The sequence below is a fragment of the Anopheles coluzzii genome, chromosome 2 (genome assembly GCF_943734685.1).
Source record: "Anopheles coluzzii chromosome 2, AcolN3, whole genome shotgun sequence".
NCBI classification, from domain to species: domain Eukaryota; kingdom Metazoa; phylum Arthropoda; class Insecta; order Diptera; family Culicidae; genus Anopheles; species Anopheles coluzzii.
In genome coordinates, this window is record NC_064670.1 from 111,693,889 (window position 1) to 111,712,259 (window position 18,371).

General features: G+C 43.6%; 1 protein-coding gene across 8 annotated transcripts in view; it reads right to left on the reverse strand.

Moving 5' to 3' along the window:
• LOC120947519 (semaphorin-2A-like) overlaps positions 1 to 18,371 on the reverse strand; it is a 273,154-nt gene that overhangs the window by 131,443 nt on the left and 123,340 nt on the right. For all 8 annotated transcript variants that reach the window (XM_049607919.1, XM_040362897.2, XM_049607917.1 and 5 more), the window contains one exon: positions 5,338 to 5,425. In XM_049607919.1, the coding sequence (XP_049463876.1) occupies positions 5,338 to 5,425 (88 nt within the window). The remainder of the gene's footprint in view (positions 1 to 5,337; positions 5,426 to 18,371) is intronic.

Here is an 18,371-nt window from a genome sequence, read left to right on the forward strand (position 1 = left end):
TGGGAGTAAAATGAAACACATTTTGTTGCCGTGCACCAGAGCTTCGTTTACCGATGGATGCATGGATTGGTAAACTCTGGACACGGAAGCTCTGCAGCACAGCTAAATCGTTGGGTATTGTAGGGATGCGAAGTTTTTGCACAATTATTTCCACTACTCCATCCCCAAGGCCGATAGCAATCAACAGAGTGCAGTTTGTACACCACGTGTTTTCATACAAAAGCCTGTAGGTAGAGTTAAGATACAAGACGAAAATAAAACGAGATAGCTGTTCCGGCTCTTCACTAACAAGACTGCATTTGCCTTCACCGCAGAACGATTTGGACACGGTGTAATGTGAAGATATTTTCACTAAATCGACCCTTTTTTCCCGGGGATGGGATGGTTAGCGCCCGGCTAGCGTTCCCCAGGTGAACCGCACCAAAAGCGGGCTCAATTTTTAACCAGTTTCTTACCATTTTCTAACAACACGTGCCAGCCACAGCCCAACAGGAACGTGTGCGGTGGTGTAATTAAAAATAAATTCAATTAGACTCACAATCCGAGTCAGGGGGGGAAAGGACATAGCCCGCGTGGTGCGGGTCGCAGGAGCGGGCAGACGCTGTTTCCCTGCACGCAGTAACCGTGGCGTGACGGAACCATACCGTGGCAACGACGACGCTGGCAACTTCAAAGGCCGGATAGCAGGGAACGCACGCGACCGGAATTTCAACAATCCCTGACGGACACAGACAGGCACGTCCTCCTAGGTTGCCTCGTTTCGTCGTGCGCGTGTGTGATGTAAACACACACGTACACACGTTACGTTGCGGGACGACATTCAAACACACATGTGAAGCCACTAGGCCAGCACGGGGGAAAAGGGGCAAGGGGAAAATTGAGTTTTTCTTCTAATTTTCACTTAAACTCGTGCAATCCCTTACACGAAGAGTGCTGAGGGGCAGGCTTAATCCCCACAAATGGTTTTGTTGCGGAATGGAATGACCATCAACCAGCGTAACGGAAATGGTGAACGTTTTCCTGTGTGAATCACCATGGGGAACAACCAAGGTGTAAGGTTAGGGCACCCAACACTACCTCCAACCGATGCCAGGGTTCGTGCAAAGACAGAGGTGAGGACCGAGCTCAGGCACGTGGCAGCTTGGTTCTCTGGTTTATTTGCAACGGAAAGGGGGTACATCCTAAGTGTCGCCAACACTCAATAAGTTGATGAATGTCCATGAAAAGCGCTTTATTTGATGTAATGCGCGAAGAATGGCGAAAAGGTTTCATTACCTTTTATTTATTCACAAAAGGATGGTAAAATAATTTTGAAGCCAGGTTTAAGATGTTAATTAATTGAAGGTTGTACTTTGAGTTGGATCAGCTGCAATCTTTTCAGTAGTTGGAAGGAACCATTTCAGAAACATCCACTAAATATTCAATATGGCTCTTTTCCTGGAGATGACTTAAGAACTAGTACGTTTTAAATGTGTTTTGTATTCTCCTAAATGTTGTTGTTGAATGTATTTTAACGAACACGTCATAAAAGGTATCAAAAAAGCATTGCAAAAAAGCAAATGATAACCTTTCAGGTCTTAGCGGTATACTTTAAGGTTCAATGTTGAACCGCCGACTTTAAAAGTAACTATTGTCAATAGAGGACATTTTATCTAGAAATTGTGGGTGCAAGGATTTTACGCACACTTGAAATTGAACTCATGGACAATACGAAGGAATTTCTCTGTGAGGCAATCTTATGTTAACAAACCCATTTGTGCTGCATTTTGAGCAAAGCCATCGTTCTCCAACTTTTATTCTGATATCAGTCCTGATCCTAGATCACATAGATAGTAGTTCTAGTCCTTGTTAAGATTTCCTATGATATTTTCTCTATTTATTTTGATTTGTTCTTGTCTTTTTTCCTTATATTTGTCCCTTTCCAGAATTAGCTTAACTTTTATTCAAAGAACACATAATAAAGTAGACATCAAGATAGCGAAAGTTCCGTGAGATATTTTCTACATACTGTTACGACGCAGTTAAGTACTGAAAAGTATTTAAAAATTGACAAATATTTTCAGTAAAACAGATATTTCTGAATTTTTGTAATGTCCGAGGCATCATTAAAAAAAATAAAATGTATGTGGTATTGATTAATTAACAATAATCGTGTGATTTAACACAAAGCATCAAAGAACTAATTTCTTACAATAGAATAAAAATATCTTGCTCATCTCCACACTAACAGCAATTTAGCGGCATACACACACAAACCCGTATTGAAAAATTCACGAAGCAATGAGTGTCAAATGTTTGTTGCAAACGGAACGATCCTTCCAAGCAAGAGGCAACTTTTGCATTCAAAAACTAGTGCCGAGAAATTATAGCCTTTTCTTTGTTCCCCCATCATTGCGGAGGAGAAAAGCAACAGAGGAAAAAAGAAAAGAAAACAGGAACCTCACCCACTTGAACAGATGCAATTTCACGACGTCCTTGTACCGTTGTGCACCTCGTTTCTCCCTTTCTTCCGTCACGGCTCATATACTACATTAACTTAACTAACAAAACTTTCTCGTTGGCGGCGGCCGGATTGTACCTCCCGCACACACACACACACACACACAGAAAAAAGATGCTCGAGTGACGTTTTAGTGAGCATATTTTTTTAAGCATCACTTCCATCCCCATTCCCCGTTCAAAATCAGAATGTCGCACAGCATTCGGAGTGCGTGTTATGGCAGTGTCAGTTTTGAACGAATGTATACACGGGGTGGGTAACGGGGAGAGGGAAGTTACCTTTTTGCGATAGTTCTTCGCCAACGAAAAGAAGGCTCTCGGATGAAATTGCTCACTTTCGCGTCGGGGGAGCATTCATTTCGTAATATAATTATGGTTGAATAAAATTATTAATGAGACTTCGCTTTGTTTTTTTTTCGGTTGCGACGTCGACTTCCACCAAAGCAGCACAACCAAGACGCGCCTTTAGCGATTGCAGCAGTGCCGTTGTAAAATTGAGCGCAAAGTTTTCTTGGGCCAAACTTTACCACCTCGCCCGGGCGCCGCTGCGGTGCAGTTTAATAGTGAAGCGAACCGTTTGGTAAAAGTTGTCGCTCGCTTTTGCACAGTGGGCACGCGGAAAGGGGAAATGATGATACCGAAGGCGAAAACTGTCAGACGCGAAGATTTCCGCTTCCTCCCAATTGCTTGTCATTGCTCTTGCCCGAAACAACGGTGGAAAATTGCACACCAGACACATTCGGGAGGGAGGATTCGCGGTCCGTGTCACAGCGACAAATCGAAACGTGTCGAAGAAGTGAAGCAAACGGATTTAAAGTGATAAAAACCACCCCACCATGCCCCATTCAGCAACCAACAACGGCGGTGGCAATAGAAGTGGATGAAGATGGACGCGCATCGCAGGGGGCGAAAACGCCGACGCTGAAAGAATACCAAATCTGATGAATAATGAGTTGTTTCACACGGCGCGAGAGAATAGTTGAAAATTAACGGATTTTATTATGCGGCAGTGAAAGTACAACCCACCCTCTGCCCAGGAGTAGTGTCGCTCGCGTGGATTTCTTGTCGAAAAGTTTGAAGAGGCAATGTAATCTCAACCTCTTCTGTCACGCCTGGATTTAGATTACTTAAATTGTTTACTTAATTTAATAACTATACAACGTTTATTTTGCTCGCCAACACAGAAAATCACGTCGCAGGGTCTTTGTATCTTGATTAAATCGAAAGAGTTTCTTTATCGTAGCCTAACACGGTTAGAAAAAAGGGGGAAAGCTAATGCTTCCTCCACTAATGGTCACTTTTTTTCTGTTTGACTCTGCGATTCAGTATGGCGTAGAAAAAAAACACCAACGCCTCTAAAATATCAATCTAAACGACCGGAAGAGGAGAGGATGCAAAAACCCGCACAGGCGGCGGCAAGAAAAACTTGCCCGGCTATGACCGGCACTCTGGCCGTGCGATAGAAGGGAAAATCTTTTTCAATTTATGAATGTTTAATTTCGTTGCCGAAGCGTTTTGATATTCCACTATCGTTTGGTAGACTTCCCGCTTTTCTGTTTTTTGTTTGGGTTGTTGCTGGCTTTTCCAACTTTTCCTCTTTGCTCCATCGTAATCGCCCACGGAGCAAAAACCATCATCTGCGGGCCAAATTGATAAGGATGAAGTGATGCAGCAGCAGGATCAGATGCAAAAAAGTGGTTCTTTGAAAGCAAAGTTTGTGTGTGTGATTTTTTGCGGTGCTACAATCGCCACGCTCCTTCACTTCTTCGCTCTATTAAAATTACTCTACACTTTAGCCGCATAATGGAAACACCCCTTGCCACCCCCCCCCCCCCCCCCGGCAATCACTCGGGCCAGGGGAAAATCATCGCAAAGATACACACTGCAGCAAATCGCGTACCGCAACACCACACTATGACACTACGATAGCATTCGCGCCGCGCTCGTGTGTTTGATCTCCGGTAAAGTGTCACCACCGGTACGCTCAAGGAAGTTTTGGAGCAGCAACAAGAAGACGAACAAGCAAAAAAAAAATCGAACTCACCCGAGCATAGCTTTTACGACATCGATAAAGAAGAAAAGCGCGCGCGCGCAAGCAGAGAACGAAGAGAAAGAAAAAAAAAACAGCCCACGTGACGCTACGGTGAAAATCTAATTTACATTAAGATGTACTTACAGCTTTTGTGCAGTCGGGCGATTTTTTTTTTACTAGCGGCACACTGTCGTTTTTGCTTGATCTTTTCAAGGTGTGATATTTTTTTTTTGTACGTTAAAAATGACGATAATGCGGAGGCACGAGAATTTTTGCGCACGACAGGAAATAATGCTTTTTTGTGCTGTTTATTTTTGCGTTTACCTTCCAGTTTGTATCACCTTTAGAAAAAAAAAATGGCGTGGTGTAGGAAGGTAAAGTAAATTACAGCACGTAACAACTAATCTAGAATCGAAACGCAAACCAAGCGTATCGGTTACATTTGAAAACGTTTTCCGACGAGACGGGCAGGATCGCTTTGTATTGTTTTTTATAGAAAAATATTTGTAAATGTTTCTAGTCTTGAATTCCTTTCCGATACTTTGAAAATGTACAGAACAAGTGACGAAGGTTTGAATTTTTCTATTGCGTTTCAAGAATATATAAAAAAGGCACGTAAAAGCCGTGGTGGAATCAACTAATTTGCATTTGTGCGTTACGACTTGGTCCATAGAGTATCAATACACATAATTGCTGCGTCTAAGGACTAGGCATACAAAATGCGTAGCATACATCCTCAAAAATGTAATATGCCAAGGAAATAGACCTTATTAACTGTATTATTGTATTTAATCTGTACTACTTACATAGCACCAACGTAGAGAGTGTCTCGTTCCTCATCCAGGTAAAACGTTCTGTAGTAGAACTTCCCGCACTGGAACTCTCGGACATGATCTAGAATAAAGAAGAAGGTAGACATTAATTATTTTATTTACTTAAAAAACGCAATAAATTAATAAAAATATATAGCTTAAATAAAATCTTATACTCAGAAAATACGCTATAGCTTATCTTCCTCGCTGAAGAAATAATTCGATTTACTTTATGTGCGCCCACAGACTCATAAAACCGTACGGAGTTAATTAAATCCAAGCGGCTACCTTGGCTCATTTTTTTTTGCCCAAAATTAATGTGTTTATTTTTATCAAACCTGTCCCGCCGGCGCCTATGAACGGCTGACTGGATTCATTAATAATTAATGCAATCGATTTCCGAACAGTTTCTTATGTATATCGCATCAAGCAACACATCTTTTCCACAATGACTTTCCGCGTTAAATAAGGCACATGCCGAAGAGGAGAGACCTAGAGCACCTGTAACGGGAGGATAAGTTGTGGATAAGGGTGAAAGAAATCTAACGCGTGGAAAACGACACCATTTATCCATTACTGCCCTCGCACCGGCTTCTTCACACAGCAAATGAAGACCCCCAATCAGGCTGCGGGGCGTCGTATCCTCAGGACGTCTGTCTACTCGCTGCAACACCTACTTATATATTTGCCGCATATCACTGGCATCGGTGTCTCTTCTCTTTGTATCGGCGTTGGTAGACCGGTAGGATGGTCCCTTTGTCCATCTCAAACGTAGCGCCCAAGACTGCCGTGCAAAGCAGCGCAGCTCATTTAATATGCATTAAATTCAATAAAGAAATCCATTACAGAAAACACTTCCCGGCGATCGGAAAGGGAAGAATGCTTTAGGACACAGCAGTCATCACAACACAGACCTGGACTGGGGCCAGACGATTTCTTTCGTTCGCTTGTGAAGCATTGTGCAGACTACCACCACCGGCAAAAGCCGGCGTGAAGTGAACGCAGCCAAATGAAGAAATCACATTACGTTATTGACGCATCGAGGGAAAAATCTTGCCTCACACACAGCAACAGGGGACACACACTCACACACAACGCAATGCTCGGTCGAAATCTTCCGGGACCGAAACATTGCGAGCGTGTTTTGGGTGTGTTATCTAATGGTCCCACAAAACGGGTCACTACTACTATCAGTGGTCAGGCTGGCCACGCAACGGTCGGAACGGTAATGCTACACATGGGAGCCGACGACTACCGACCGCTATTGCAGTCATTTTCGACCAAATATTGCCCCCGAATCGAATACCCAAAGCACAGCAGCAATTGAGTGGGTTGGTTTTGGCCTTTTAAGCGACCAGTCCCTTTGCAATTCCCTTCGGTGAAACTAATAACGCATGGGGTACACACATACACACACACGTAACAACAACACGTTGCTATTGACCATGTTTCGATCTCGATGTCGGCTTTGGCAAGGGATGATGTGGCAGTGGAAAAAGGACTTTTGTTTCCGAGAACGAACTTTTGCCGCGTTTGAACGTGCACGGGAAAGGGCAATAGTGGGAGAAATTCGCCGAAGCAGAACTATACAGAGACACACACAAACACACACATTGCCAGCATGATTGGGAACCCGTCATCTGGGAATTGTCTTATATTGGATTTCGATTCCAATCGGTACCGGTGGTTATGGGAGATGCGCATCTCCACACACTCTACGGGGCATGATAACAGCATGTTCCGGCTGGAAGACTTCTTGCAGCCGGAACATCTTCCACAGGAAAACTACAATGGACAGCCGTGTCCATCTGTATTCAGTGTGTGTGTGTGTGAGAGAGAGATGGAGAGCTATAGAGAAAGTATGGAAACCATGTGCACAAGACAGACTTCACCGAATACTGCCCGTCTAGACTGTGATTAAAGTGTGGTTATATGTACCTTCACGAGTGCTTTCAATATTGTATCCAAGCGAAACGAAGCGAAGACGATGCGGACTTCACCCAGCATCTTCACACATTTCCATGTGTGTTCGTTTACGTGGTAGCGCGCGGTGACACTCCGGTACGCGGACCAAAGAAGTGCAGCAGTAGCACCACTTCGACGGAGAGAGGAGCAAGTGTACCGCGCCTGGACGACACTAACCAGCAGCAGCACAAATCTTTCCAATCGAACTGGAAGCCCCGCTCGATTGGACGTGTAAACCAGCCGGCAGCCGGGGAAAACGGTTTATATCCACAGCTCCGGTTGACACATGAAGTGCTTGTGTAAGGACAGTTGCAGCTGAAGTTATCGAAACCGTAATCAACTGTAAACTGACTTCTTGCAACGATAGTATCTCCGGGTTCCGGGTGCCATTGAAAGGGTAGATTTCTTACTTTGCGAAAGGAGTCCGCCTGTAAGCCTGGACGTTTGCGGGAGTGCCCACCAGGGGAGAATGTTTGCAGCAAGAACTGTTTACGAACCAGAGGTTCGTTTACCGGCTCTCCGTCGAAGTCGTTTTTGAAGTATTTATTAAAGCGATTTGGAAAATGCCATCCACACTTTAAAGTCGATCGATTGGAGTGAATTAATGTGTGGGCAATGGTTTCGAACAATTACTCGACAAATAGTGCTGGAGTGCTAATTGATTGATGCCACATGTTCGCAAGCGAGCGAACCGATCCGTACCGTAAAACCCGCTCCCGCTCATTAAGCAACACTGATGATCTCTGGTTTGGGCTTTTGCTCTGGTGCTGCTGCTGCTGCTACCTCCGACAATGGTTATCACCATTCCACCCGGGGATGATAGTGAGCCGTCAGCAAATGCGTTCTGCTGCCCACCGAAGTGGAATAATTCGATTTAGTGGTTTGTCACACTATTTAAAGCATTTCAGCAGCCGTTGATGCCCGCGTCAGTTTAATATCCTTGTGTCGTGGGGTTGAGAGCATTCGGGTTAGACCTGGGTAAACGCACATTTTCTCCAGCATGAAGCGGCACTTTAATTGATTGCCCACAAACACCCCCGCCACACCGTCTTCTCCCCACCCACGGTTTGTGCTGTAATTTGGCACGCTCTTCAAGCACACTTTTCTTCTTGGGATTTTCCACGAAAGAAAAGTGTAATTTAACCCGTGGGTGCTTTATCTTGCGATGAGTAGCAGCAGTTGACGCACACCGACGCGTTCCATGAATGTGGAGGAGCGTGTTTTTTTGTGTTTGCTGTTGTTAGCAGTTACTTCTACTATTCGTCTTCCTCTCATTGAATCCTAATCAACACCGAGACGGGGCGCCGGCGGTTGAGGCAACTCAGCTCAACGACACCGACGACAAACGCCCCCGCCACAAAACGCATCGAAGTTCATTCCTTTGCCATCCGGGAGCCAGGGAGGGGGGGGGCGGTTGGTTGATAAATGAAGACAATTTATTAGCGGGGTCGGCCACAACCAGTCGCCTCGGGGCGCATCTCAAAGAGCGCGTCATTGCGCTGGTGAGATAAACCACTGGGAAAAGTTCGTGCCATATTCTTTAACAGTGCTGTAGCCTCAACCGGAAAAGGAGAGAGAGAGAGAGAAGGCTAGAAAAAGGCGAAGAGTTGAAGTAATGGGAGTGAAAAGTTTTCCAAACAAGCGCCACCAAGCAGAGCACGCTCGCCGGGCGATAGAAAACTGATTCCACACACACACACACACAGACCAGAACCGAGCCCAAGTCCAACTCCAACCGAGCCCGGGCAAAGAATAAACAGTCGTTTAGCAAATACTTCCGGGCTGTTTAACGACCGGACTTACCTTCTTATCGCGACACCGCATGACAAGTGCAATAAGCGCACCGAAGTACACAACATAGTTGCGAAAGCTGCCGGCTGGGCAGGGTGGGAAGATGGCAACAAAATTGTCAATTGTAAGAGAGTTTGTTGCAACAGCGCAGGCAAAGTTGTCATCCCGAGCTGGGTAAACGACCGAACATAATAAGCGTTCATTAATTATGTTGCTACGGCGGGCGGTACGAAGAACGGCGGAGGCGAATGGAACAGTGTCCGCTTGAATATCAAACCCATTTTACGAGCATTTTTAAGTGCCACTATTCTGTTGACTTCGGGTTGGTTTGGTTTAAATGATGATTTACATGGTGAAATTTAATAACTACCCAACGTCAACTGGTTATTAATCAGGATTAAACACACATGACACGATCATCTTGGATCTTGTTTGATAATGCTTGTTTTCATTTTATATGGCATATTAAGCAAAAGAAGTCAAAGGATCTTGAGAAAGTGCCACAAGTCAACATATACAGACAGTGTCAACCAGAACTACTAACATTTAATGTACTAAGTGTATCATTTGTTGCGAGTTACTTATGTGCTATACACGGTAACTGAACAGAAAAGTGACGCTGTATTCGTTTTAAATGTTACATACACTATAAATATTTATTCGAAACAACACGAAAAGTACAGTTGACAAAATTGCAAGGTTTATTGCAGATTTCTATGGTGATGGTGTTTAAGATATTATTTTAGAAATAGTCATATGTATGAAAAGAGACTGGAGATTTAGCTCCAGTACTACAACACTGAATTCCAGATGCAATATCCTGGGTCTTGCATTTTTCAAATATGCGTTTAGTAAAAATAAACGCATTCATCCTTAAACAAACACCGGTAAACTGAAAAGGAAATTGATTTGCATTTCAAACAAATGGTAGAAAAAAGGTAAAAGAAACAACAAAACCAATATACAAATGTACACACTATCAAGCGAAAGTTGGAACAAACACTGCATTTCCTATCATCTTGAGCGTTTTCCTATAATCGAAAAACAATTTTCTTTGCCTAGCACACAACCCAAAACCGCGGGATAAAAGGGTGCACAAACGTTGATCTCTAGCCGTGCCGAGCACCGTACCTCCAACAAACATCTGCAGCCAATCCAATTTTGGGAAAACGGAAAACTTTATGTACTTAGCCCTATGATCTCACTATACCCTGTACTACAGATGGTACACAAAATTCATCATCTCATGGAAGCCGCCCCCCTGGTCCCAAAGACCCCCTTCCAATGTGGATCGCGGCAAGAGCAAACATGCATCAATGCGAGGGAATTTAAAAAGATGCTAGCTTTTTCTAGCCATTTGTTTCTTTTTTTCGGAGGGCCGTGCTGCATAAAACATACACACTAGAACTAGTGGAAACCGGTAAGCGTTCCGAGCCTTCGATACAACGGCGTAGCCCTGTGGCACAGGTTCGCCAGGTATTGCTCAGGGTAGGAAGACGAAGAAGAAGAAGAAGAAGAAAAAGCTGTCTAAAAGTTACCATCAATTTTCAAACCAAGCGAAACGGAAGCGATAAAGTATCGAAGCGGCAACAGCAGCAGCATCATCATCATCATCATCGTTGGTGCATACTTTGAGAAGGCCTCTTCGATGAGTAGCGAACACATTCGCTGGCTGGGTAGGTAGAAGCTTCTCTTTTCGTTGTAAAACACACCACTCGCAACCTTCATCAGGTTGTGTGGAACGTTGCTGCGGCTGCCGCTGTAGAAGGAATGAAATGAGTACAAATTTCTTATCCATTCGGCAGGATGTTTGTCGAACGGATACGGGAAAGCTTTTCTTTCAGCCGCGTACGTGAACTGCCCACAACGATCCACTTTTTTGCGAGTAGCCGGGGGATGGGATGGTTTAGTCGGTCGGTGTGTGGTGTAAGAAAATTATCAAAGGCTTTTGCCTGCTTTTAACATCCAGTGAAAGCCGGTAGCATCGAGCAAACGCCGCTGTCGTGCGTGTCGTTTCTCGTGCGAGTAGTAGGGGGAAAAAGGGAGGATGAAACAACAACAACAAATATACTTGAAGCTTGTTCCGGCTTCTAGCGCGCGCTTACGACGAGATGCCTTTCGTCCGGCGGGCCTTTTGCCTCACGCACAGCTGAGCAGGTGATGAAATCCTGAGCAGAATATTGGAGTGGAAATTTACGGTAGATCGTCCTGCCGGTCATACGAATATTTCAAACATACTCAGCCAAGTGAAACCTCCCGCACAACCCGTGGCTTCTTGGCTTTCTGGTGCTTTCCTCTGCTGCCACCGGTCGGACGGTCCAACACTTTGAATTTCACTTTCCACGAGCATCCATTTCTTGGGATGGTGGTTCCGCCCTTTCATCAAAACGCCGATGGTTGCAGAAGCGCCAGTGGCACGTTTTATTTTGAGCCTGCCCTACCATTCCGGCTCCCCATCAATCAGCAAGAAAGGATCCTAGCCACATTCAGTATTCCGACCAGGTAGCATACCTTCCGGTAGCTGCTGACTGCCTCACGGACTGTCGCACGCAAGGTAACATCTAGTGTAAGACGACGGCCAAGCGTAAAGGCACGCTGGTCCGAGTGCGACTTCACCCCGTGCGTGGTTTATTCAATCCATCAACTCTCGCATGCTGTTTCATCCAAAAATGGCTCTGGCATAAGCAACAGAAAGAATAGCTAATGTGGTGGAACTTTATGAATGGTACAGTCGAAACTGTTGGAAATTCTAGCAAAACAAAAATGAACGGTAAGGCGGTAATTATTGGCAATGACAGTTAACAACTTATTTCATGATTAGTAGAATCAACTAGCTCGCAACAGCTAGTTAACACCGTAGCATTTAAATAAAATATATATAAAAATCTCGTGTCACGGTGTTTGTCGCGAGCAAACTCCGAAACGGCTGGACCATTTTCAACGAAACTTTGCACACCTTATGGTGGTATGAGAATAGGTTTTAAGACTCACATCATTTTCAGAAGTTGCACTAAACTTAATTTATTAGCAATTTTCTAACTCCCATACAAAGGACATCATTGTTGTTGTTGTATACAGCACTTTGACAGTCGGTGTGAAGCGCGGTTTACACTCGGTGTAAGGTGCGGTTTACACTCGCTGTGAAATGCCTAGCGGTTTACGATGCTGTCACAAATATCCATAATGACAAAACAGAGATGGAGTACTTTAGTTTGGGAATAATGAATTAAAAAATACATGCTATTTCGCTTTCTCCTGTTTGCTGTTTGATGTTCCAAAACGAACAAATATGCTTGCTTTAATAATTGTAACATAAACATGTTTGGTTACTGATGTTAAACTCGCAAGTGTAAACAACATTTTTCGTTATGGTGTTTTTTTTTTCGGTCTGCCCGGCTGCGGTCTTACCCGAGGTCAAACGATGTCTGTTTGCGGTTTGGACTTACGAACATCGTGTTTTTCGCATGGACAATTATATGTGGCATGTTCTCGCGTGGGTAAACCTTCCAATCTATACATACTAGCTAAAGACAGATTAACCAAAAATATCGTCCATTCATTAGCGCTTCGAAATTTGCATTAGAGATTCATAGTAGTTATATGTGTGTGACAAGTATGTAATTATTTGCATGTAAATAAATCAATCTACGTAATTCTACACTGTTTTACTGTTCCAAATTATGTTCTTAAACATATTATTTGAGTAATTAACGACAATGACATCAATGAAAACAAATAAAATGAATAAAAAATTAAATGTGAATTTAAACACCTATATTTGCAACTTAACGGACTGGCAGACGAAGGCGCGAGACCGTGAGCGGTTTCGGACACTCCTGATGCAGGCCAAGACCGCAAAGCGGTTGTAGTGCCGGATAAGTAATTTGCAACTTCAAATACTTAATCGGCAACTAATAAAATGTGGGGTAAAACTAGGTTTACCGGACCAGCTAGTAAAACATAAAACGCTTGAAGCTAGACAAGCTGTCATGCAACAACCATGCAATAACAAGTTCACGTATGGTATGTGAAAAACGCCTAAAATTATGCTTTGCGCATTACAACGATCAAAAATTAAATTCGCAAAGGAAACATGGCTGTTAGGTTCGATTGATCAACTTATAGTTTTAACAAGATCCTCCAATTTCAAAATGTATGCCACAATATCAACAAACAACATATTTAAATTTAATCCTGTTGGCACTATGGACTTTTTCATTAACCGTCCCCATCTTAAAGGGTGGCTTTTGGCAGTTCATAACAATTTAAACCCTCCCAAACTTCACTCAATCTGTCTTTATGCTAATGGAGTACAGGTTGAAGGCGACAAAAAAAAACTCCATTATACCAAAACTTTATTACACGCCCTGCTCTCAAAAAAACATGCTGAAATAATGATTAATGGCATTCAGAAAAGGAAACACTTCGCTAGAACAAGTAAGCGGGCGGAAACTGGTCAAATGAGTGGGGAAACATACACACACACACACAGCTGGGCATTTGCATGCAAATTACTTGCATCCGTCTGTGGCAGGTTACGGTAATGTTAATCAATTATGTCAATAATTTTCATTTGATTAATTACTACACTCCCGTGTGGTTTAACACAAGTGAATGTGAGCAAAAAAACACACACACACTCTTACACTGAAATTGTTCGTAATTCGAAACCACACAGAGGAATGTGGCCCCGTTCGTGAGTGAGAAAAAACAACAACAACAAAAAGTGAAGCGTTGCAGTAAATGAGAAAAGTGCGCAAAAAAAAACCTCCTATCGAATTTCAGGAACAATGGGAAAAGCTTGTTAAAATGGAACGAGGAAACAAAATGGGAGACAGAAAAAGAGAGGTAGAAAATAAAATACCCCGTCAAAAAAGGCATTTCGACTGTTCTTCTCTGGCACGTTCGAATGTTCATGCGCGTTGAAAACACTCAATATCAATTGTTACCTCGTTAATCATATTTTCCACAAATGAAAATGAAATGTTGTACAATCGACACATCGATTGCATTTATTTCTGCACACCAGCTGTGTGCACAAAACGGACCGGGGGAGGTGTGGTGTCAATCTATAACCAGTAAATTTACCTCACCCGGATTGAGCAGGTGTCTCTAGGCAGAAATGGCATTCGTAAGGAAAATTCATGTCCAAACGCGACACAAAACAAGATAACAAGAATAGCATAATTGGAAAATGCTTTCAACAGTTTACCGGAGACAGGTTTTTCCAAAAGCATACCTAGAAGTGACATATCGCTACTGCTACTGAATATTCTGTAACACGGACAACACACATAATCCCCCTCCTCACCACACCTTATGTGGTATACGATCTCTATTTGCAGCGCCATGCCCACAGTGAGTGGTGAGCACGATGGAAAGACGCGACCATAATTCGTATGACAGCACAAATTACCACGCAATTAGCGAACGGTTGATTTTGATAATAGCCCTTTTTTCGAGTTACGAATGGGAAGGAACGGTAGCGTAACGAGAAATGGAACGAAGCTTTCCAATGCAGTTGGAGGAATTGAATTTTACAATTCGATTAATGTCCACACGAGTTGAAATAGTTAAAAGGAATAAAAAATAATAGAAAATAGAACACGATCGGTAAAAAATGAATCTCAAAACGAAAACATGGAAATGCCATTGGTTGTGTGAAGCATCACTTGTCGGTTTTTGCGACACATTAGCAATTGGTTCGACCTGGTACATCGACTGCCCTAATTAACGCGATGAATTTTGGATGGGTTTTTAGCAGAATTTTGATAGCACACACACATGGTACATGATCAGAAACGGTAGAACAATGTTACGGTGACAGGTTGCATTGCATAATTTTAGGCGCTTTGTGGAACCTTTGTGTTTTATTTCACTGAACGCCTGTGGTTATGCAATTTACCACACCAATACACCATTTTAAACGAATAAAACCTGAAATTGGCATCAATTTACTCATTTCATTGCTTTTATTCGGTTTGTCACATTATTATCTCGTTTACTGAATGTATTGCAACAATTTATAGCAAATAATTTTGCTGCACTGTCGAAGAAATTGATTACAAATCAATTTGCATAAAAAGCTATTACAAAAGATTCATAAAAACAACTGGAATCATTTCCATCCTGGAAGAGGAAAGCATTCTGGGAAGCGAACTCTATCAACTGCAAACAATTTGTGGGAAATAAAACTGTAGCTGTTTAAAAATTTCCAAGCTACAAGGAAACACGAAAAAGCACGAAAGCTTCTCCTTTTGTGTGCTGTAGTAAGTTTCTTCTCCACAGTTCGCCACTCCCGCACGAAGGATCAATCTGCCATTCTGCCAAATTGTGAACATGGTCGAACACCTAGAAACAGTGCACTGGTTACGGTTCGGAGAGACGTCACGGGTGGGACGGAATGGATAATACTTCTTTCATTGGCAAAATCCTCCCCGCTGACGTGGAAGAGCGCGGGTTCGAAAAGTTCCGAATAAAAGGATGACACAAAGTGAACGAGTGGTTTATTCTATCCCTTCTCGTAGCAGAGGCTGCAATCTGTGCGCTGGGAAAGTATTTTTCTCTTGAAGTTTGTGCGCTAAGATGGTGAGGTTTTTTTCTCAACCTGAATCTATAACTTGTTTTCTCTGTTAAGCAGTTTCTGTGAACTTTCTTGTTCCTTGCCCGTGCTAAGGAAAGAATGGTGTGTAAGAGATGATGATTTTTTTTTCAATTTTGTAGTACAGTTCGCTTTAAGCGTAGAGAAGCTCAAGGAGCCGATAGGGCGTACGCGATGGCATGGACATAATTTGTATTCAATAGTGCAAAAAGCTATAACGGTGAGCTTCGGGTAAATATCTGATCAAACCCGGTTGCTGCACAAAAAAATCGAACCGACCAACCAAGACGCTGTTCCGCTAAGCGTACGAAAATCTGGAACGAAAAACATTTCCTTTACTTTTTCTGGACCAAGATAAAACTTTGCCACCGCCGTTATCCTACTTTGGATCGAAAAAAACACAAAAAATGGTCCACATCATTGTCACGTTACACTTCTCGTTCGGGAAGGAAGTGATCATACGAGCACGATGTAGCAATACATTGGAAAACCGCAAAACACACAACAACAACAACACCAATCATCGATTGAAGTGGAAACCGTTGCGTTTATGTTCACGCGATCGGCAATCAAAGAGACATAGGATATGCGGGACGATCAGAGCACCGCAGGCCTATCGACAGTTTGCGAAGACGATGAGTAGGCACTCAAACGATTCGTCGTATCAGTATGGGCAATATGGAGCTTTCCGATGATAGCGCACACTTTCATACCGTTGCTTTTTACGCACAAAACATCTGGCGTGTGTTGAAGCATTTCAGGATGAGATTTTTATTGAGTTGAAGACTTCACTTAACGCTAACCCGGTTTTTGTGTTGCGGGGAGACGGGACAAAACGAATCACAGCATACGACAAGACATGAAAGTGACATTGAAATGGGGCAATTTCTTTTTGTCGATTCCATCCTTCCAAATCCGAAGACACGCGTTTACGAGACCTTTGAAACAACAAAACGGAATGTTATCATACACACACATACACACACACACACACTCATCCTTAAGATGTCGCTTCTTAACGTATCCATCCGAGCGGCACCCTAAAACAACCAACATAACCGCCCGACACAGAGGGTAAAGTGAAAATGAAGCTTCTTCCATACCAACGATTGAGCTTATTTTATTCGTCACACAGCATGACGACAACTTCCGCCTTCGCCCGTGGTGATAGTGTCAACATACATGTGCGCCTTGCTTCCCTGTCCTTTGGGCGAAATCTGTTTTCACTGAGCATGGGAGAAAAACTTTGGCCAAAACCCTCGGTAAACCGTTACCGGCAACGTTATGGAAAACTTTTTCACCACGTATTCCTCATTGCAGCCGGGGGGTTTGTTAAACGCAGGCAACAACAAAAAATGGCTTTTAGGAACTTTTCATCAATTATTGGGTCGTGCTGACAGACTGCTGATATCTTCGCTTGGTTTTTCATTCCCACTTCCTCGCTCTTCCTGTTCCCGTAGTTAATTTAGCTTCCCCGTCATCTCATTATTTGTTTTGCTTCCTTTTGACCCTGCGTCGCACCACCTCATCACATCCCAAACTCAGAAAGGACAAGCTCCAAATTCGTTCGCTTCGAAGCGCGCTAACAAGCAAACCTTGGGCGAATAAAAACAGGGAAAAATTTTCTAGGTTTCGTCTGCCCTTCGCCTACAAACACTGCCCCCTTCCCCCCCACATTCACACAACAAACCAGTTCTGAGCGGTTGGACTGGGCAGTACACGACAGAAAGCCACGACACTCGCAAGTGGCTTCGAAGTGCGGAATTTCCCTCTTTATTTGCCATGTCAAACGGAGTGACAATGGTATCCAACTTTTAGTCTGACGGTACCGTTCTACCCCTACACTCCTCCACCTCAAGCTCATCCAAACAAGCTCGCTCATATGTGGCATAGTTTTGACTGAAGGATGTCAAGTATGCTGCGTCCGTTTTTCCGTGCGGTGAACCATGGATGTTCAAACAGTTGGTTTTGTTCGGCGACAAGTTCCTGGTTTCGGTGTGAAACTCCGTCCCACTTTCTGGAGCATAACGAGGAACCGCATACACTGCGCTTGTCCCCTTTTATTCTTCACACTCTACACGACACTGATATCCATTGTCCGTGGTGAAGCAGGATGTGGGAAAGCCTTTGAATAAACTTTCCATACCGTTCGGAAAGGCAGAACTACCAGCTGCCGGAATCCCTTTTTACTTAGACCGGAGTTTAATGTCCACTCGGGTTCAGGCTGCATTAGCGACAACGACGTGTGTCACCTCGAAACTCTTCGAAACCTTCCACTGGTCAACTTCAACATCACTCTCATTGACACAAGCACACACGTACACACACACAACACACAGATTTGCAACACGCTATTACCAGCTTTTCCACGAGACCACGTGCGGGCCCCGGGATATTGGCAAAGCACACAAGGCGGGGGCGAAAATAAAACTTTCTTAATTCTCAAATAAATTGAGTGACATTTTTACTGCTTCCAGCGTTTGACGGCATCCCCAGCGCCGACGACGACCAACCAACGCAGGCTGACCATCATCCTCCCACCTTCGTTGATGAGGGAGCTCACAAAAGGACGTAGAGATGGATGTGCTATTATGGGGCGGCGTACCACCTCCGCATCAGGCGACCACACCACTTGATGATGAAGTCAACCATGATCCTCATAAGTTAATGC